The sequence below is a fragment of the Nerophis ophidion genome, linkage group LG05, assembly GCF_033978795.1.
Source record: "Nerophis ophidion isolate RoL-2023_Sa linkage group LG05, RoL_Noph_v1.0, whole genome shotgun sequence".
Lineage (NCBI taxonomy): Eukaryota > Metazoa > Chordata > Actinopteri > Syngnathiformes > Syngnathidae > Nerophis > Nerophis ophidion.
Genome location: NC_084615.1, coordinates 79,555,304 through 79,578,120, shown reverse-complemented (window position 1 = coordinate 79,578,120; position 22,817 = coordinate 79,555,304). Strand labels below are relative to the sequence as shown.

The following is a 22,817-nucleotide window of genomic DNA, read 5'->3' as shown; positions in this document are numbered from 1 at the left end:
ATGGTAAAAAAATAATAGACATTTCATATATATATATATATATATATATATATATATATATAAAACATATATTATGAAATGTTTTTTTTTTTTACCATATCTCATATATATATTTGTATTTGTATTTTTTATTTATTTTATTATTTTATTTATTCATTTCTTTTTACCTTTAATTATGCAGGAAAGTCCCATTGAGATTAAGACTAAAATAGCGGAAGCATGAATTGCATGCGGTCCCCTATAGTTGCTGGCATGGCCGCTCTACCGTCCGTGCCACGCCAACCCATTAATCGAACATTTGGGAGATCCCTGTTTTATACTGTAATAACATCGTGTAGAATTAAGTTATTTTTGCGCCAAAAATGACTATCAACTAAGACCACTTTTGTGTCGTGTTGCATTGTTTAGCTGTACCTAATCATGTGGCCAGTGCGTGTGCGTCCTGTATCGTTGTCGACGTCCTCGTCATCATCAACCCTGAAGCTGACGGACTCTGGCGTCAACCACTTTCTTTGTGGATCTCCGCACGACCAGTTGACCTGAGGGGTTCGTGCCGCGTGTGCACTCATCTGACCTCTGGCCCGCAACGTCATCACGGCCTTGTTCATCACGCCGTGCCGGCACAAAACAACATCAGCAAGACTTAACGCCACATTTACTGTCGACCCACGTGACCCTTATCTCATCTTACGTAAGCCTTGTTTTGGGTTGGGAGAACGGCGACGCGTGTCACGTGGTTCTGATGTTGACACCCACAATATGGAAGTATTCTCTTGATGTGTGCACAACTATCCGGTCGTGTTTGCACATTGGTGCCTCGCAGCTGCCATTCTTCTTGATGGCAGTGAAATCTCAGCAACAGTGGTGGGCGGTCGGGGCCCTCCAGTCCAGACCAGCCCACTGACTGACCTCACGCGAAAGGGTGCTCCAGAGCTGGTCCGGTGGACGGAGCAGTGCCAGCCCTATGCGAGGAGCCGCTACTGCACAAGCCTAACTTTGCCATCCCCTTCTGTCCGCGGGCAGACCTGTTGGGCAGGGGACTGGGAGCGGTGCTTTCCCAGCGGGTGGAGACCATCGACCAGCACGTACTATACATCAGCCGGAAGCTCTCGGACCTGGAGGCGAGATACAGCACGGTGGGGAGGGAGTGCCTTGCCATCCGGTGGGCGGTCGGGGACCTCCGGTACTACATGTTGGGGTGCTCATTCAGCCTCTGCTCGGATCACAAACCCCTCCAGTGGCTCCACCGCATGGAGGATGCCGACGCACGGATCACCCGGTGGTATCTCGCCATGCAACCCTACAACTTCCGAGTGGTCCACAGGCCGGGTGCGCAGATGGCCGTGGCCGACTTCCTTTCGCGCTCCTCTACGGAGGGGTGAAGTGGGAGCGGGTGGGGGGGAGTAGTTGCAGCCAGACGGCTGCCCAGCCTGAGTCTGGAGGTGGAGGCATGTGGAGGGGGCGTGATCCGCCCGTCTCCAGCGGGAAGGGTGTGTGCAGGAGCAGCTGACAGGTGAGTGGATTTCCCAGCTGGAACGGGCTATCTAATCACCTTTCTCCTTTATTAGCGGCGTCCGAGGCCATGAGGGGGAGAGCAGACAGAGCGGCGAGGCCAGGTGATCGAGCCAACTGAAGAAAACAAACAAAAATAAAAATAAAAGACTCTTTGGACCCTGAAGCTGAGGACTCATCCTTCCCGCCTCCAGAGAACAAACCCCGACACACCGATTGTGAATGGAAGAACAGTGCATGTACCTTTTGTCATCACCTCCCTGCTTGGCACTCAGCCTCAAGGGTTGGAATTTGGGGGTTAAATCACCAAAAATTACTCCCGAGCGCGGCCACCGCTGCTGCTCACTGCTCCCCCTCGCCTTTAAGGGGGTGGAACAAGGGAGCGGGTCTAATGCTGAGGTTAATTTCACCACATCTAGTGTGTGTGTGTGTGTGTGTGTGTGTGTGTGTGTGTGTGTGTGTGTGTGTGTGTGTGTGTGTGTGTGTGTGTGTGAGTGTGTGAGACTATCAGTGGTACTTTAACTTTTTTTATTCTGGCAATTTAGTTGCCATTTTTTTCTGCCGTAAACCAAATGTAATACACTGTTAAAAATAAGATTTTACAGTAAATATAAGGCAGCTCAGTCAACAGAATTTTAACGCAACAAACAGTAATATACTGAAAAGAACAACATCAAATCTATCATCATTAGTATTCATTGAATGGGTAGTTTCCTGTAAAGTTAAGATTTTCATTTATTTTTATTTAGACAAAAACCTGTTTGGAAAGTAGGATAATATACTTTAATGTTTGTTGCAATATTGGGTACTATAAAAAGTTTAAAAGGTATACAATTTTAAGCAGTATGTATATTTTTTGTGTCAAAATGAAACAAATCAATGACATTTAGTGAGAAAATATGAAGTACTTTATTGACACATTTAATTTCCAGGTGTTTGCGGGCCAGATACACAGATTTGTACCGGGTGTCAAACCTTGAGTTTGACACCCGTGATGTAATCCAAAGGCAGATTTTTGTGTTACAACTCTTGTATTGGATCATTTTGCACATTAAAGCTGCTAAAACCAAATACAAAGTAGGTCAATTATGTAAATTCTCGGAAAACGTCCACTTCTTATCTCGGCGTTAATGCTTTAATGTGGAATAATCCATCATCGTTATTCATATGATAGAAGAGTGTAATGCAATGAAGTTGTCATGCATGCGTGGGCCTGAGTTTGACACCTGTTATTCAAACTAATATTTTGTCAAAAAAAACAAAAAACACCTTAAATTTTACAGTAAAATTCTGACAACTAAGAAACTGCTATTTTTTTCAAGGTAATAACCCTGTAATAACCCTGTATATTTACAGTTCTAGTATATATATATATATATATATATATATATATATATATATATTTATATATACTCAAATAGTCAAAGAGGTTGAAATAGGTCACATGTGCCAAACTCAAGGCCCTTATTTGGCCCTCAAAATCCTGCAAATAATGTGTATCCATAAAGTACTATAACTTTTCTTACTAAATGTATTCTTTCTTCAAAAATATATGTACTCCATGTAATCGCAAATTATGTTAACTTAAATATTGTCTAACGCCCGATTATTCTGTAGCTGAGATCTGCACCAGCGCCCCCGCGATCCCAAAAGGAATAAGCGGTAGAAAATGGATGGATGGATTATAGAAAAATAAATTCCCAAACATTCAAACCATTTTTTAATGGAAATAAATACTAATAATAATGACTTCCAGGCAAGTTATCCATCAAAATGTGCAATGTAAAAGTAACGATAGATTTAATGGTGAAATTGGTAAAATTATTGTGGTTTTTACAACTACTTTTATTTACTGTAATAAACTGTTTTGCCGTTTGGGCATTTACAGTAATACACTGAAAAATATACAGTTGTTTATTTGTGGTAAAACAAAACAAAAAAAAAACCAAACTGGCAGCTCAGGAGCCAACATTTTAATCAAAAATTGAATTTTTTTTATTTACAGTAAAAAAAACACAATATATAACTTTTACAGTAAAATTCCGGCAACTGAGCTTCCTTTTTATTTGACCATAAAAACAGCAGCACTGTTTTTCCATTTACAGTAATATACACTACATTTTGAAGTGAAATTATACAAACTTACCATATTTTTTTTACATTTTAGTTTAAAAAAATTCTACTAATACAATGTGTTGAAAATAATTGTGTAAGTATTCACTGTTAGAAACGGCCCTCTGGGGCCAAACATAACTGCCATGTGGCCCTCAGTGAAAGTGACTCTGACACCTCTGACATAGAACACTTCATATGTTATTTGCTGCCACAAGGGGCCCTCTGATGGCAGCCATAACTGCCATGTGGCCCTCAGTGAAAGTGACTCTGACACCTCTGACATAGAACACTTCATATGTTATTTGCAGCTACAAGGGGCCCTCTGGGGCCAAACATAACTGCCATGTGGCCCTCAAACTACATTTGGCACCCATGACATACAAGACAGGACAAGTTTGGACTCACCTTCTCATTCAATTCTTTTTCTTTATTTTCATGACTGTTTACATTGTAGATTGTCACTGAAAGCATCAAAACTAGGACGTGAAAACCCTCTTGAAGCTCATGAAGAGAATGCCAAGAGTATGCAATGCAATAATCAGAGCAAAGGGTGACTATTTTGAAGAAACTAAAATATAAAACATGGTCACCTTTTTTTTTGTTAAGTACATAACTCCACATGTCAGGGGTGTCAAACTCATTTTAGATGGGGGGGGGGGGGGGGGGGGGTGAGGGGCCACATGGAGAAAAATCTACTCCCAAGTGGGGTGGCTATTTTGAAGAAACTACGATATAAAACATATTTTCAGTTATTTCACCTTCTTTTGTTAAGTACATAAATCCACATGTTAGAGGTGTCAAACTTATTTAAATGGGGGCCACATGGAGAAAAATCTACTCAAATAACTTAAAAATAAAGACAACTTTCGATTGTTATCTTTGTTTAAAAATGGAACAAGCAAAAATGTACAAATAATAATTTTGTTAGTTGTTGTTTTTTTCCCCCTTACATGTTTTGGTTAAACATCTATTTGTCGTTATTTATATTTTCTGAAAAAATGATGTGATGAAGTTCATCAGTCAACTCCTTGGTATCTATCAAGATACAAAAAATATATCAAAATCAAATTACAGGATGTTATTTATGTAGTTTGATCATTTTCCTCGACTGATGCACTAACATCATGTGGTTTATTTTGTACATGTGTACATACTTGCCAACCCTGCCAATTTTCCCGGGAGACTCCCGAATTTCAGTGCCCCTCCCGAGAATCTCCCGGGCCAACAACCATTCTTCCGAATTTCCCCCCATTTCCACCCAGACAACAACATTGAAGACATCGCCTTTAACGTCCTCTACAACCTGTCGTCACGTCCACATTTCCTCCATACTAACAGCGTACGGGCCCAGTCACATAATATAAGTGCGGCTTCTACACAAATATTAGTGAATGCAATGCACACTTGGTCAACAGCCATACAGGTCACACTGAGGGTGGCCGTATAAACAACTTTAACACTGTTACAAATACGCGCCACACTGCGAACCCACACCAAACAAGAATGACAAACACATTTCGGGAGAACATCTCTTCGGTAACACAACAGAAGAAATACCCTGAACCCCTTGCAGCACTAACTATATTTAGCAAATTCATCCCGCAGACCAGATAAAACTTATTCGCGGGTCTGATCCGGCTTTAGGGCTGTATGTATCAAAACTATGAATGGATACGTTTGACACCTCTGTCAAACGTATCCATTCATAGTTTTGATGCCTTGAGTGACAATCCACAATGTCATGAAAATAAAGAAAACGCATTCAAATGAGAAGGGGCGTCCAAACTTTTGGCCTGTACTTTTAACAGAAATATGTATCATCAAATAGTCAAAGGCCATTTATTATTCGCTGTTGCAAGCGGCCCTCTGATAACTGCAAGGTGGCCATCGTAGAAAACAAATTGGACACACCTGTAGGCCCTGTCACAGGTGTACCTAATGTTGTGACTGGCCTGCCATGTTTCATATGCACATTTAAGCGATTTTTTTTTTTTTTTCACAAAATACTGGATATACTGCATTTAATTTTATGTCTAATTCTGCTGTATCAATAATTCCTTTATTTAAGGTTCACAGATTCATCTCTGAGTTACATTTTTTATTACTGAACACACACACTAAAAAATGTTGGGTTAAAAAATAACCCAATTTTAACCCAACCGCTAGTTCAGAAAAGGACGAACCCCTTACTTGAGTTATTTTGACTCGACATTTTGGGTTGATTTTTTTCAACCAAACTTTTGCGTTGAATTATTTAACCAAAAAGTTGATTTATGATAACTTAATGTTGGGTTATTCCCAACCAAACAATTGGGTTGAAACATTTAACCCAAAACTATAGTTATGATAACTCGATGTTGGGTTATTCCTAACCAAACTATTGGGTTGAAACATTTAACCCAAATTTTGATTTATGATAACTTAATGTTGGGTTATTCCCAACCAAACTATTAGGCTGAATTATTAAACCAGAAAGTTGATTTGTGATAACTTAATGTTGGGTTATTCCTAACAAAATTATTGGGTTAAATTATTTAACCCAAAACTATATTTATGATAACTCAATGTTGGGTTATTCCCAACCAAACTATTGGGTTGAATTATTTAACCCAAAAGTTAATTTATAATAACCTAAAGTTGGGTTGTTCTCAACCAAAGTATTGGGTTGAATTTTTTAACCCAAAGGTTGATTTATGATAACTTAATGTTGGGTTACTCCCAAACCAACTATTGGGCTGAATTACTTAACCCAGAAAATGATTTATGATAATTTAATGTTGGGTTATTCCCAACCAAACCATTGCGTCGAATCATTTAACCCAAAAGTTGATTTATGATAACTTAATGTTGGGTTATTCCCAACAAAACTATTGGGTTAAATTATTTAACCCAAAACTATATTTATGATAACTCAATGTTGGGTTATTCCCAACCAAACTATTGCGTTGAATTATTTAACCCAAAAGTTAAGTTATGATAATTTAATGTTGGGTTATTCCTAACAAAATTATTGGGTTAAATTATTTAACCCAAAACTATATTTATGATAACTCAATGTTGGGTTATTCCCAACCAAACTATTGGGTTGAATTATTTAACCCAAAAGTTAATTTATAATAACCTAAAGTTGGGTTGTTCTCAACCAAAGTATTGGGTTGAATTTTTTAACCCAAAGGTTGATTTATGATAACTTAATGTTGGGTTACTCCCAAACCAACTATTGGGCTGAATTACTTAACCCAGAAAATGATTTATGATAATTTAATGTTGGGTTATTCCCAACCAAACCATTGCGTCGAATCATTTAACCCAAAAGTTGATTTATGATAACTCAATGTTGGGTTATTCCCAACCAAACTATTGCGTTGAATTATTTAACCCAAAAGTTAAGTTATGATAATTTAATGTTGGGTTATACCCAACCAAACTGTTGCGTTGAATATTTTACCCAAAGGTTGATTTATGATAACTTAATGTTGGGTTATTCCCAACCAAACTATTGTGTTGAATTATTTAACCCGAAAGTTGATTTATGTTAACTAAATATTGGGTTATTCCCAACCAAACTATTGGGTTGAATTATTTAGCCCAGAAGTTGATTTATGATAATTTAATGTTGGGTTATTCCCAACCAAACTATTATGTTGAATTATTTAACCCAAAAGTTAAATCATGATAATTTAATGTTGGGTTATACCCAACCAAACTATTGCGTTGAATATTTTACTCAAAGGTTCATTTATGATAACTTAATGTTGGGTTATTCCCAACCAAACTATTATGTTTAATTATTTAACCCAAAAGTTTATTTATGATAACTTAATGTTGGGTTATTCCCAACCAAACTATTGCATTGAATTATTTAACCCTAAAGTTGATTTATGATAACATAATGTTGGGTTAATACCAACCAAACTATTGGGTTGAATTATTTAACCCAAAAGTTAATTTATGATAACCTAAAGTTGGGTTAATACCAACCAAAGTATTGGGTTGAAATTTTTAACCCAAAGGTTGATTTATGATAACTTAATGTTGGGTTATTCCCAACAAAACTATTGGGTTAAATTATTTAACCCAAAAGTTTATTTATGATAACTTAATGTTGGGTTATTCCCAACCAAACTATTGCATTGAATTATTTAACCCAAAAGTTGATTTATGATAACATAATGTTGGGTTAATACCAACCAAACTATTGGGTTGAATTATTTTACCCAAAGGTTGATTTATGATAACCTAAAGTTGGGTTGTACCCAACCAAAGTATTGGGTTGAAATTTTTAACCCAAAGGTTGATTTATGATAACTTAATGTTGGGTTATTCCCAACCACACTATTGGGTTGAATTATTTAACCCAGAAGATGATTTAGGATAACTTAATGTTGGGTTATTCCCGACCAAACTATTGGGCTGAATTATTTAACCCAAAAAGGTGAGCTATGCTAACTCAATGTTGGTTGATTCATAACCCAACTATTGGGTTGAAATTATTTAACACAAAAGCTGAGTTATGTTCACTACAGTGTTGGGTTATACCAAACCCAACAGTTGGGTTGCGCAATTTAGTGCCCCTTCATCCAACAGTTGGGTAAAAAATCTACATTTTCCTGCTGGTTTGTCTTACTCCTTCCCAAATACTGATCAAAATAATTGTTATTCCATTGAAAATAGACCTAAAAGCAAGATATAAGTGACATTTTTTTTTTACAAGAATTACGGTGTATGGTCATCGTAGTCCTATACAGCATGCTCGTATATTTTCATGTACATAAGTTGTGTGATTGTAAATAAATAATAATAATAATAATGATAATGATAATAATAATAAAGTTACTTTTTAATTAAAAAAAAAAAGCCTTTTACCCAAAAATGCATTACTTATTGAGAAACAACCCATAAATGGTTCATGGTTTTGAAAACCCAGAAACTGAGTTGAAATAATAGCCTTACAACGCAAAAAAATGGATTGCTCTCCATAAAAATAACTCCATAATTAAACCCAATTCTGGGTTGAATTGTATGGTGTTCGGGTTTGTGGGACCCATTTCAATTTTTGAATAAAAGAAAAATTCTAAAATAAATTAATTTTTCACATTTTTCTATGAAGAAAATATCAGAATACATATTTAATGACCACACACCATACACCCCCCTACATATTTATATTACATATAAGAAGTTCGGGGCTAATAGAAGTGTGGGAATCGATGTCCTGTGTACCACACACACACACACACACACACACACGCACACACACACACACACACACACACACACACACACACACGCACACGCACACGCACACACACACACACACACACACACACACACACACACACACACACACACACACACACACACGCACACGCACACAAACACACACACACACAGCAGGCCTAGACAGGAGGAGGACAAAGTGTAGGTACACAGAACATCAGAGGGTCAAATGTGCGAGAAAATGAGAGCAGACCGTGTTGACAAACAATATTGCAACCTTGTGTGGGAACCGCAGGTGCAGAAACACAAAAGAAGAATCCGTGTGGGATGCAGAAACTGGCGGGGAAATTTTCCGTGCATTGTTCATATTGTTGTTACTCAACCGGCGTTTGTGGGTCTGGTGGACCCGTTGCATTTTGTGGCTTTTAATGCCTCATAATCAAACACTTTTATGTTAAAATACTGAACAGATGTTTATTGGGATAAGGTCAACATGTTCAGACCCACAAACGCTGGCTGAGTAACAACAATATGAAAATGACAGGAGGGTTAACAAAGTAATTCTTGAAGCCTTCAACTACCTCCTTCATGTTGTCATTATTTATGTTTCCGTCTGAGAAGTATTGGGGGATAATCCCTATTAGTGCCATTTTTAATAAGGTTATTGATGATGCCCCATGTTGCTTTCGTATTGATTTTGTTCCTGCCTAATAATTGACTGTAATGTTATGTTGGTAATAAATGCTCGTTAGCTTGTTTTAAACTTGTTGTGCTTATTTTCTGCCTCTGTACTTCTTTGTTTTACAACTTTTCTAGATAATATATTCTTTTTACAAGCATTTGGGTGGAGTTTTTCCTTGGCCTGATGTAGGATCGGAGCCGAGGATGTCTTTTTGGCTTGTGCAGCCCTTTGAGACACTTGTGATTAAGGATTATATAAATACACTTTGATAGATTGATTGATTGAACACTCGGAATTTATAAATTGAGTTATCAAAGTAACCCAGCATTTTTTAGTGCGTGCATGTTCCAGATGGTAATTAAAATGTTTTTTTGTTTTTTATTACGTCATGATCCGTACACAACTTGCATTGTTCCGAAAGTCACATTAGAAATAATCCGCTCTAGGCCGTGTTGAATAAAATCCCCCTAATTCCTTCCATAGAAATAGAAAGCCGAGGGGAAGCAGATCGGCCTCCCCAGTTGTTGTTTATGAGCGCCTGGAGGTCAGACAAACTATTGTCTTGAAGGCTTTCATCTTGTCATTATTTATGTTTCCGTTTTATTAGTATTTGGGGTAATTCCTCTTATTGCCATTTTAATAATGCTAGTGATGACGCCCCATGTTGCTCCCATATTCATTTTGTTCCTGTCTAATAATCAAGGTTTGATTAAGAAATGCTGTTCCTGTCAAACAATTGACTTTAATATTATTTTCTACATGTTAGCTTGTTTTATACTTTTTGTGCTTATTTTCTGCCTCTGTAGTTCTTTGTTTTAGAACTTTTCTACATAATATATTTTCTATATAATATATTCTTTTTACAAGTATGTTTTAATGTCTCGAGCATTGGGTTGAGTTTTTCCTTGCCCTGATGTCTTTGTGGCATGTGCAGTCCTTTGAGACACTTGTGATTGAGGTCTATATAAGTCAACTTTTATTCATTGATTGAAGCCAACACTTGCAACTCATAAATTGGTTTCATCAAAATAACCCAGCATTTTTTAGTGTGTGCATGTTCCAGTTGGTGATTAAAATGTTGTTTCTTACATTATGATCTGTACACAACGTCCATTGTTCCGAAAGTCACATTAGAAATAACCAAACAATTTTCTAGAAGGCTTTCATGTTGTCATTATTTATGTTTTTCCATCTGAGAAGTATTGGGGGTAAAGTAAACCCTTTTAGTGCCAGTTTTAATATTTCTATTGATGATGCCCCATGTTGATTGTGTGCCTGTCTAATATTTGACTGTAATATTATTTCCTACATGTTCGTAATATGTTAGCTGTTTTTATACTTTTTGTGCTTATTTTCTGCCTCTGCAGTTCTTTGTTTTATAAATTTTATATATAATATGTTCTTTTTACAAGCATTTGTTCTCCCATTGTGTAGAGTTTTCTCTTGCCCTGATTTGGGATTGGATGTGTGGCTTGTGCAGCCCTTTGAGACACTTGTTATTAAGGGCTTTATAAATAAACTTTGATTGCTTGAACCCAACAATGGCGACTCATTAATTGAGTTATCAAAATAACCCAGCATTTTTTAGTGTGTGCATGTTCCAGTAGGTAATTAAAATGTTGTTTCTTACATTATGATCTGTACACAACGTCCATTGTTCCGAAAGTCACATTAGAAATAACCAAATGATTTTCTAGAAGGCTTTCATGTTGTCATTATTTATGTTTTTCCGTCTGAGAAGTATTGGGGGTAAAGTAAACCCTTTTAGAGCCATTTTTGATATTTCTATTGACGATGCCCCATGTTGATTTTGTGCCTGTCTAATATTTGACTGTAATATTATTTCCTACATGTTCGTAATATGTTAGCTGTTTTTATACTTTTTGTGCTTATTTACTGCCTCTGTAGTCTTTTGTTTTACAACTTTTCTATATAATATATTCTTTTTTCAAGCATTTTTTAATGTCTTGCCCATTTGGTTGAGTTTTTCCTTGCCCTGGTGTCTTTGTGGCATGTGCAGTCCTTTGAGACACTTGTGATTGAGGTCTATATAAGTAAACTTTTATTTATTCATTGAAGCCAACACTTGCAACTCATAAATTGGTTTCATCAAAATAACCCAGCATTTTTTAGTGTGTGCAGGTTCCAGTTGGTGATTAAAATGTTTTTTTTTTACATTATGATCTGTACACAACGTCCATTGTTCCGAAAGTCACGTTAGAAATAACCGAACCATTTTCTAGAAGGCTTTCATGTTGTCATTATTTATGTTTTTCCGTCTGAGAAGTATTGGGGGTAAAGTAAACCCTTTTAGAGCCATTTTTGATATTTCTATTGATGATGCCCCATGTTGATTTTGTGCCTGTCTAATATTTGACTGTAATATTATTTCCTACATGTTCGTAATATGTTAGCTGTTTTTATACTTTTTGTGCTTATTTACTGCCTCTGTAGTTCTTTGTTTTATAACTTTTATATATAATATATTCTTTTTACAAGCATTTGTCCTCCCATTGTGTAGAGTTTTTCCTTGCCCTGATTTGGGATTGGATGTGTGGCTTGTGCAGCCCTTTGAGACACTTGTTATTAAGGCTTTATAAATAAACTTTGATTGCTTGAACCCAACAATCACTACTTATAAATTGAGTTATCGGAATAACCCAGCATTGTTTAGTGTGTGCAAGTTCCAGGTGGTAAATAAAAAGTTTTTTGGTTTTTCTTACATTCTGATCTGTACACAACGTCCATTGTTCCGAAAGTCACGTTAGAAATAACCGAACCATTTTCTAGAAGGCTTTCATGTTGTCATTATTTATGTTGTTCCGTCTGAGAAGTATTGGGGGTAAAGTAAACCCTTTTAGCGCCAGTTTTAATATTTCTATTGATGATGCCCCATGTTGATTGTGTGCCTGTCTAATATTTGACTGTAATATTATTTCCTACGTGTTCGTAATATGTTTGCTGTTTTTATACTTTTTGTGCTTATTTTCTGCCTCTGCAGTTCTTTGTTTTATAAATTTTATATATAATATGTTCTTTTTACAAGCATTTGTTCTCCCATTGTGTAGAGTTTTTTCTTGCCCTGATTTGGGATTGGATGTGTGGCTTGTGCAGCCCTTTGAGACACTTGTCATTAAGGGATTTATAAATAAACTTTGATTGCTTGAACCCAACAATCACTACTTATAAATTGAGTTATCGGAATAACCCAGCATTGTTTAGTGTGTGCAAGTTCCAGGTGGTAAATAAAAAGTTTTTTGGTTTTTCTTACATTATGATCTGTACACAACGTCCATTGTTCCGAAAGTCACATTAGAAATAACCAAACAATTTTCTAGAAGGCTTTCATGTTGTCATTATTTATGTTTTTCCGTCTGAGAAGTATTGGGGGTAAAGTAAACCCTTTTAGAGCCATTTTTGATATTTCTATTGATGATGCCCCATGTTGATTTTGTGCCTGTCTAATATTTGAATGTAATATTATTTCCTACATGTTCGTAATATGTTTGCTGTTTTTATACTTTTTGTGCTTATTTTCTGCCTCTGTAGTTCTTTGTTTTATAACTTTTATATATAATATATTCTTTTTACAAGCATTTTTTCTCCCATTGAGTAGAGTTTTTCCTTGCCCTGATTTGGGATTGGATGTGTGGCTTGTGCAGCCCTTTGAGACACTTGTTATTAAGGGCTTTATAAATAAACTGTGATTGCTTGAACCCAACAATGGCGACTCATAAATTGAGTTATCAACATAACCCAGCATTGTTTAGTGTGTGCAAGTTCCAGATGGTAATTAAAATGTTTTTTTTGTTGTTTTTTTCTATATAATATATTCTTTTTACAAGCATTTTTTCTCCCATTGTGTAGAGTTTTTTCTTGCCCTGATTTGGGATTGGATGTGTGGCTTGTGCAGCCCTTTGAGACACTTGTCATTAAGGGCTTTATAAATAAACTATGGCGACTTATAAATTGAGTTATCAAAATAACCCATCATTGTTTAGTGTGTGCAACTTCCAGTTGGTAATTAAAAAGTATATTTTAGTTGTTCTTCCATTCTGATCTGCACACAACGTGCATTGTTCCTAAAGTCACTTTAGAAATAAGCAGCTCCAGGTCGAGTTCTAATAATCTCCCCTTAATTCCTCCCATTGAAAAAGAAAGAAGCTGGGTGCTTCATGTGCGCCCGGAGGTCGGCCAGACGATTTTCTTGAAGGCTTTTCTGAAATCCCTGTTGAAGATGGTGTAGATGATGGGGTTGACGGAGCTGTTGCAGTAGCCGATCCAGAAGAAGACGTTGAAGAGCGCGCCGGGGATGTAGCAGCTGTCCCGGCAGACGGCGTGCAGGCTGTAGGTGAAGAAGAAGGGGAACCAGCACAGCACGAAGACCCCCATCACCACCGCCAGGACGAAAGTGAAGCGCTTCTCTCGCATCTGCGCCACTTTGGTCTTGTCGACGTGCTGGCGCGCCGCCTGCTTCTGGAGCTCCGGGTACGCGCGGGAAGACGCCCAAGACACGCGGGAGTTCTCCGCTTTCCCGCGCCGGCCGAGGCGATGGCCGCGGGCTTTGGTGTCCGCCGCGCAGCAGCTCTCCTCCAGGTCGATGTCGTCCAGCTCGCCGCGTCTCCGCGGGTGGCCGCCGGAGCTCTGGCTGCTGGGACTCTCCGTCTCGAAGCGGTCCTGGCGGACGAAGCAGGTCTCGGACTGGGAGGGCTGCCTCTCCAGGCCGTTCTTGGCCACGAAGACCGTGGACGAGCGCTGCTTGGCCACCTTGTAGATCTTGCAGTAGACCAGGATCATGATCAGGCCCGGGGCGAAGAAGGACACCAGGCAGGAGGAGAGGATGTACCAGGTCTCGTCGTTGAGGAGACACTCCCGCTCGTCGTGCTTGGTCATGAGGAGAGGCGGGAAGGAGATGACCGCCGAGATCAGCCACACCACCGCGATCATGGACTTGATGCGCCGGGGCGTCCTCTTCAGGTTGTAGCTCACCGCCTTGGTCACGGACCAGTAGCGGTCCAGGCTGATGGCGCACAGGTGCACGATGGAGGAGGTGCAGAACAGCACGTCCAGCGCCAGGTAGAAGGCGCACCAGGTGCTGCCGAAGTACCAGTAGCCCATCACCTCGTTGACCAGCGAGAAGGGGATGACCAGCGTGGCCACCAGGATGTCCGCCGAGGCCAGGGACACCAGGAAGAGGTTCTGCGGCGCGCGCAAGGCTCGGCTGGTCAGCACCGCCACGATCACCAACACGTTCCCCACGATGGTGACGGAGATGACGGCGGCCACGACCAGGATGATGAGCACCGCCGCCGGCGCCGAGTGCGGCAGAGGCGGCAAAGGCGGCAGAGGCGGCAGAGGCGGCGCGTCCGTGATGTTCGAGTCCCGGGAGACATTCTCCAACAAGGCGTTTAGCTCACCGGCATCCATCGTGGCTCAAATGTTCCCCGGCGCGTCATGTTGGTGCGCGGGTCCTCCTAGTCTCCTCCAAGCCGGACCAGGTCTAACCGCGCGTAATGCGGCTCAAAAAAAAAAAGCGCAAGACTTGCGTAAAGTCCCGATGCGGCGGAGAAGTTCCGGATGCATCGTGGACGCCAGAGCGGCTTGTGGCGGCGTCAGAGCTCCGCGCGTAATGCTGCCCGCGCGCTCCGGTGCCAGGCGTCTCTTTGGAGGGTGACGTCACTCCGAGGACCAGCCCGTGTCTGAACTTAAAAAGAGCAGAGAGAGAGAAAGAGAGACTTGTTTGCACAGCTGCTTGGGAGATTTATTGCAAACAGGAAGTAGTTTCTCTTCATGGATGCCCTCAGGCTTGTTGTTTGATGTCATGGACTTTTTTTTGAACTGATATGCATGTGCATTAGTAAAGAGGCCAGCCTTGGACTGGAGGCCATACTGTACTTTATTTTTTTTCGGGGTGGGGGGGGGGTTGCCCACATATGTGGTCCTCTCCAAGGTTCTCATAGTCCTCATTGTTTTTCCTTGCCCTTATGTGGGCCTACTGAGGATGTCGTAGTGGTTTGTGCAGCCCTTTGAGACACTAGTGATTTAGGGCTATATAAGTAAACATTGATTGATATATTGCAGGGGTAGGGAACCTATGGCTCTAGAGCCAGATGTGACTCTTCTGATGACTGCATCTGGCTCTCAGATAAATCTGAGCTGACATTGCTTAACATGATAAGTAATTAATATTTCTGCTGGTAATCACAGTGTTCAAAAATAACGTTCAAATTATAAAACCTTCTCATGCATTTTAATCCAACCCTCTGTTTCCTACCACACCTGTTCAAGAAGTCGCATTAATGGTAAGAAGTATTATATTTATTATTGGTTAACTTTTAGGATAACAATGTTATTAAAAAGAATAAGAGACTTATTCTACTCTAAAAAAAATGTTGGTCTTACATAAAAATGCACGCATTTAGTTGTATTCAGTGTTAAAAAATATTATGTGGCTCTCTTGGAAATACATTTTGAAATATTTGGCTGTCATGGCTCTCTCAGCCAAAAAGGTTCCCGACTCTGCTCTAGAGGTTTGTGTTGTGGTTCGAGCAGCCCTTTGAGACACTAGTGATTTAGGGCTATATAAATGAACATTGATTGATTGATTGATTAATGTACTTAGTAGGGCTGTGAATCTTTGGGTGTCCCTCGATTCGATTCAATGTCGATTCTTGGGGTCGATTTTTTTCCATTCAACGCGATTCTCGATTCAAAAACAATATTTTTCCGATTGAAAAGGATTGTGTATTCATTCAATACATAGATTTCAGCAGGATCTACCCCAGTCTGCTCACATGCTAGCAGAGTAGTAGATTAAAAAAAAAGCTATTATAATTGTAAAGGACAATGTTTTATCAACTGATTGCAATAATGTAAATTTGTTTGAACTATTAAAGGAAGCAAAAATATGACTTATTTTATCTTTGTGAAAACATTGGACACAGTGTGTTGTCCAGCTTATGAGATGCCATGCAAGTGTAAGCCACTGTGACACCATTGTTCTTTTTTATTATTTTTATAAATGTCTAATGATAATGTCAATGAGGGATTTTTAATCACTGCTATGCTGAAATGATAACTAATATTGATACTGTTGTTGATAATATTCACTACTTTTGGTTTGTTCTGTGTGGTGTTTGTGTCTCCTCTCAATTGCTCTGTTTATTGCAGTTCTGAGTGTTGCTGGCTCAGGTTTGGTTTTGGAATTGGATTGCATTGTTATGGTATTGTTGTGTAGTGGTTTGTTGGATTGATTAAAAAAAAATAATAAAATGAAAAAATAAAAAAAATTCAAATCGATTAAAAAAAAAAAAAAGAGAATCGATTCTGAATCACACAACTTGAGAATCACGATTCATATTTGAATCGATTTTATCCACACTCTTAGTAGTTGGTGTTACATGAATGCTGCAAGACATTTGGAGGTATGACATCTCAAAATGCAAACTTAAATTGTGCTGCAAGTGCATGAATTGTCCTGATGAAGCACATTTAGAACATTGGGATTGGATTTGAACCTGTTTTGTCCTCCAGTCGAGTGCTGGATTATTCTCGATGTCATCTATTGTCGCTTCTGTATTGTCGCTCCTGTCGTGTCATACATGTCGTGTCTTTGCAGCGTAGCGGTAAGCTATGTTCGTTTGATGTTTGTAGCTTAAGGTTTTTTGTTCCCTGCTTCCAGTTTGTTTTCATGTTACAAGTACGACTTCTGTTTTACTGCTCTCTACCCGCTAGCTTCCACGCTAGGCCCTTTTTGTTTTCGCTAGCTTCAATGCTAAGTACCTTTCGTTTTCTAGCTCCAATGCTAGCTCTCTTAGTTGATTATCCGCCTTGTGCGCATTTTTTGTTAGTACCCTTTTGTTTGTTTTGTTTTGTGTTTAATTAAATCATGTTTCTTGCCTCCTTCTCTGCATCTTGGGGTTCGTCACAAACTAACTCCGACATAAGGGCCGTTGCTATAATTATTGTCAATCGTGCTGAAGTGATATTTTTCTTTGTCCGTGCAAAGCTGGCTATCCAAAAGATTGCAAGCCAGTCTGGTATCAGTGTTTGTGTCCAGGAACGGCCTGCTGACTGCCAAGGCCGAACACCGCCGTGACGCAGACAGAGCAGAGACAAGGCGATATTGCCACTGTCAACACATTTGCATTTCTTGTGTAATCATATATTGTGTCCAAGTGGAGTTGGCGAGATTACCCCCTTCCCTCAGCGACAGCTTCAGTGATGTAAACAGGGACCTCCCAAATAAATAGAGGAAGCACTTCAGCTGGACTTTTAGAACGTAGTTTGGATCTGTAAATAGAAAACGGCCCAAAACACGTGTCTCCTCATTGAGCCAAATTGAACTCTGTCTCTGCATGATTCCTTGCTTCTTGGCTGTTTAATAAATGTCATCAGTGTTTGGACCTGACACATCCCCACTTCCCTCCCCGCTTTGACATCAACACGGGTGTCCCAAGTCAAGCACAGGGTCTATTTTTAGGCTGCTTTTTATTGGCCTGCAGAAAAACTGTACCAGCAAAATAAAATGTGTGCCACATAACAAAACAACAATAAGTTTAGGTCACAATGAACAAAAAAAGCATTGTTTAGTGAAGTGAAGATTTATGTCGAAACACAAGGCGGTTTCGCTTCATATCTTGAACTACATGGGATTTTCAAATAGGTCTCAAAGGTCTCAAATACAAACCCCGTTTCCATATGAGTTGGGAATTTATGTTAGATGTAAATATAAACAGAATACAATGATTTGCAAATCCTTTTCAAGCCATATTCAGTTGAATATGCTACAAAGACAACATATTTGATGTTCTAACTTGTAAACTTTATTTTATTTATTTTTTACAAATAATCATTAACTTTAGAATTTGATGCCAGCAACACATGACAAAAAAGTTGGGAAAGGTGGCAATAAATACTGATATAGTTGAGGAATGCTCATCAAACACTTATTTGGAACATCCCACAGGTGTGCAGGCTAATTGGGAACAGGTGGGTGCCATGATTGGCTATAAAAACAGCTTCCCAAAAAATGCTCAGTCTTTCACAAGAAAGGATGGGGCGAGGTACACCCCTTTGTCCACAACTGTGTGAGCAAATAGTCAAACAGTTTAAGAACAACCTTTCTCAAAGTGACATTGCAAGAAATTTAGGGATTTCAACATCTACGCTCCATAATATCATCAAAAGGTTCAGAGGATCTGGAGAAATCACTCCACGTAAGCGGCATGGCCGGAAACCAACATTGAATGACCGTGACCTTCCATCCCTCAGACGGCACTGTATCAAAAACCGACATCAATCTCGAAAGGATATCACCACAAGGAACACTTCAGAAAACAACTTTCACTAAATACAGTTTGTCGCTGCATCTGTAAGTTCATGTTAAAGCTTTACTATGCAAAGCAAAAGCCATTTATCAACAACATCCAGAAACGCCGCCGGCTTCTCTGGGCCCGAGATCATCTAAGGTGGACTGATGCAAAGTGGAAAAGTGTTCTGTGGTCTGACGAGTCCACATTTCAAATTGTTTTTTGGAAATATTTGACATCTGGACCAAAGTGGAAGCGAACCGTCCAGCCTGTTATCGATGTAAAGTTGAAAAGCCAGCATGTGTGATGGTATGGGGGTGCATTAGTGAACAAGACATGGGTAACTTACACATGTGTGATGGTATGGGGGTGTATTAGTGAACAAGACATGGGTAACTTACACATGTGTGATGGTATGGGGGTGTATTAGTGAACAAGACATGGGTAACTTACACATGTGTGATGGTATGGGGGTGTATTAGTGAACAAGACATGGGTAACTTACACATCTGTGAAGGTATGGGGGTGTATTAGTGAACAAGACATGGGTAACTTACACATGTGTGATGGTATGGGGGTGTATTAGTGCCCAAGGCATGGGTAACTTACACATCTGTGAAGGCACCATTAATGCTGAAAGGTACATACAGGTTTTGGAACAACATATGCTGCCATCTAAGCGCTGTCTTTTTCATGGACGCCCCTGCTTATTTCAGCAAGACAATGCCAAGCCACATTCAGCACGTGTTACAACAGCATGGCTACATAAAAAAAAGAGTGCGGGTACTTTCGCGTGCGTTTTTAAGTTAGACCAACATTTTTAAAGTATAATAGGTCTCTTATTCTTTGTAATAACATTGTTATTCTGAAGCTAAATGTGGAGGGGGCGTGGCCTGCGGGCCTGCAGCAAAGCGGGTGTTGCCAGGATCGGCCTTGAAATCAGCGACAGGTGCGTAGATGGCCCGCCTGGGCCTTGTTATCTTATCATCTGTCGCTCTGTTATAAGCAGCAGCCAGGATGGGAGACAGGGTTGGGGCTGGGGCTGGAGCCAGAGCGCGAGCGAGAACGAAAGAGAAAAAGACAATTGCTGGAAAGCAACTGAGAGACTTAATGAAAAATAAAACAATATTGTAACCCTGAAACAGGCTCTCATGTCGGTGCTTGGTGGTCTGAAGAACCCCCAGGAGGGCAAGCCCCACACTAACCAATAATAAATACATAACTTCTTACATTTAACGCAACTTCTTGAACAGGTGCGGTAGGAAACGGATGGATGGATTCAAAATGCATGAGAATTTTTTATATTTTGAACGTTATTTTGAACACTGTGATTACAAGTGGAATTATTCATTAATTATCGTGTTAAGCAATGTCAGCTCAGATTTATCTGAGAGCCAGATGCAGTCATCAAAAGAGCCACATCTGGCTCTAGAGCCATAGGTTCCCTACCCCTGCTTTAAAGGCTAAAGGAAACATAAATATGTTTTAAGATGGGACTTAAATGCTTCCACTGAAGATAGTGCTCATAAACATGCTCTACAGCAGGGGTGTCAAACTCAAATACAGAGTGGGACAACATTTAAAACTAAACAAAGCCAAGGTTGAACAAATGAACCTTTTAATAGGGACCCAAACAAGTTTTGCATTGAATATTGAACAAGCAAGACTTATATAACTTTATAGTGACATGCACAATCCAGTTTCAAATAATAATGATAATAATGAAAAAATATCAATGGCATATCAAAAATAAAATCGTAATATGTGGGCCTACCGAGGATGTCGTAGTGGTTTGTGCAGCCCTTTGAGACACTAGTGATTTAGGGCTATATAAGTAAACATTGATTGATTGATTGATTGAATAACAATTGAATACCTCTTTTCTATTTGCTGCCTTCTGAGGTAAATATCAAAATAAACTTTTTCCACAGGTTAATAATACATTTGAAAATAAAACAGACAATAATGAATGGATACAACATTCAGGCCTTTTTACTGCTCAGTTCGCGACACACTGATCTAATCTGATGTGCCCGAGCCAGATATTGTAGCGTCCCACAAGAGTTAGTGCTGCAAGGGCTTCTGGGTATTTGTTCTGTTGTGTTACGCTGCAAATGTGTTTGTCATTCTCGTTTGGTGTGGGTTCACAGTGTGGCGCATATTTGTAACAGTTTTAAAGTTGTTTATATGTCCACCCTCAGTGTGACGAGTATGGCTGTTGACCAAGTATGGCCTGCATTCACTTAGGTGTGTGTAGAAGCTACATACATCACGTGACTGTGCCGGCACGCTGTTTTAAAGGAGGGAAAGCGGACATGACGACAGGTTGTAGGGGACGTGGAAGACTGAACCTTTAAGGCACGCCCCCAATATTGTTGTCCGGGTGGAAATGGGGAGAAATTTGGGAGAATGGTTGCCCTGGGAGATTTTCAGGGGGGTTGGCAAGTATAAGTATTAGCGGTGAATGCGGTGTATGATACCGGTGGGCCAGCTCTAATGTTCATTTGATATTGCCACAAGGGCCAAATGAAATTAAAAGGCGGGCCAATTTTGGCCTGCGAGCCAGAGTTTGACACCAATGCTCTACAGGCACACTTATTACTGTTATAATATTGAAAAAAATTCATCACGGGAGACCTTTGAGCATGAATAATTAGACAAAAGTGAAGTCTTCAGTTTCCCTGCAGTGGAAAAGAGAGACCCTATGACTGCGTGTGGAGGCACAGAACTGGACCCCCACTGTAGTCCTGTTGCAGTCAACACCATCCAGCACAGAACTGGACCCCCACTGTAGTCCTGTTGCAGTCAACACCATCCAGCACAGAACTGGACCCCCGCTGTAGTCCTGTTGCAGTCAACACCATCCAGCACAGAACTGGACCCCCGCTGTAGTCCTGTTGCAGTCAACACCATCCACCTGTGCTTATGTAACCGCATGTAGAGTCCAGATCTGCTGTGTCAGAAGGCTGGGGGAGGTTTATTAGCCAGGGATGATTCAAAAGGACACCCAAAGGTTGCTGCAACAACCAAACAGCCAAAAGAAAGAAAAAAAAGACCGTTTTTCAGTATCAAGACAGGGAATGCAGTGATTTTTTTGAGAGGTGTCACAGTAATTTTCACTTGGGGCCACATCGCAGTTATGACAGTAAATACTATTATTACACTATTTTTTTAAATGCATTTTATTCGTAGATAATTTTTTTTTAACAAATACGTAAAAACAAATATGGTAAGTCACACTAATATCACCTGAAAATGTAGTGTATATAACTGTAAATCAAGGGTGTCAAACTCTGGCCCCGTGTAATTTAATTTGGCCCTTGAGGCAATATCAAATGAACATTAGAGCTGGCCCACCAGTATTATACAGCAGTGGTAACACCGCATTCACCGCTAATACTCATACTTGTCAACCCTCCCGATTATCCCAGAAGACTCCCGAATTTCAGTGCCCCTCCCGAAAATCTCCCGGGGGCAACCATTCTCCCGAATTTCTCCCGATTTCCACAATATTGAGGACACTGCCTTTATCATACTCTACAACCTGTCGTCATGTCCTCTTTTCCTCCCTACAAACAGTGTGCCGGCCCAGTCACATAATATATGCGGCTTTTACGCCCAGAAATAAATGCAAGGCATACTTGGTCAACACCCATACTGAAGGTGGCCGTATAAACAACTTTAACACTGTTACAAATACGCGCCACACTGTGAACCCACACCAAACAAGAATGGCAAACACATTTCGGGAGAACATTCGCCACATAAACACAACAGAACAAATACCCAGAACCCCTTGCAGCACTAACTCTACCGGGACGCTACACTATACACCCCCCTGTTACCACCAAATTTTTTATTCCAATTTTATTTAATATGACGTTGATGTTTTTTCGTTTTGTTTTTTGAAAGATGATTTTGCTTGTTCCATATTCGGTGTTTTGGCCCTGCGATGAGGTGGCCACTTGTCCAGGGTG

General features: G+C 39.8%; 1 protein-coding gene and 1 long non-coding RNA gene across 2 annotated transcripts; one reads left to right on the top strand and one right to left on the bottom strand.

Annotated features, from left to right (window-relative positions):
• The first annotated feature begins 719 nt into the window (after positions 1-719).
• Positions 720-1,678, top strand: LOC133552420 (uncharacterized). The gene is made up of 2 exons (XR_009806717.1): positions 720-1,513; positions 1,569-1,678. It is a non-coding gene; the product is annotated as an uncharacterized LOC133552420 (long non-coding RNA).
• A 3,890-nt stretch (positions 1,679-5,568) lies between these two features.
• Positions 5,569-15,249, bottom strand: adra2db (adrenergic, alpha-2D-, receptor b). Its single transcript, XM_061902107.1, has one exon. It carries the CDS (start codon positions 14,954-14,956, stop codon positions 13,703-13,705), a length of 1,254 nt encoding a protein of 417 aa, XP_061758091.1. The 5' UTR covers positions 14,957-15,249; the 3' UTR covers positions 5,569-13,702.
• Positions 15,250-22,817: the final 7,568 nt, after the last annotated feature.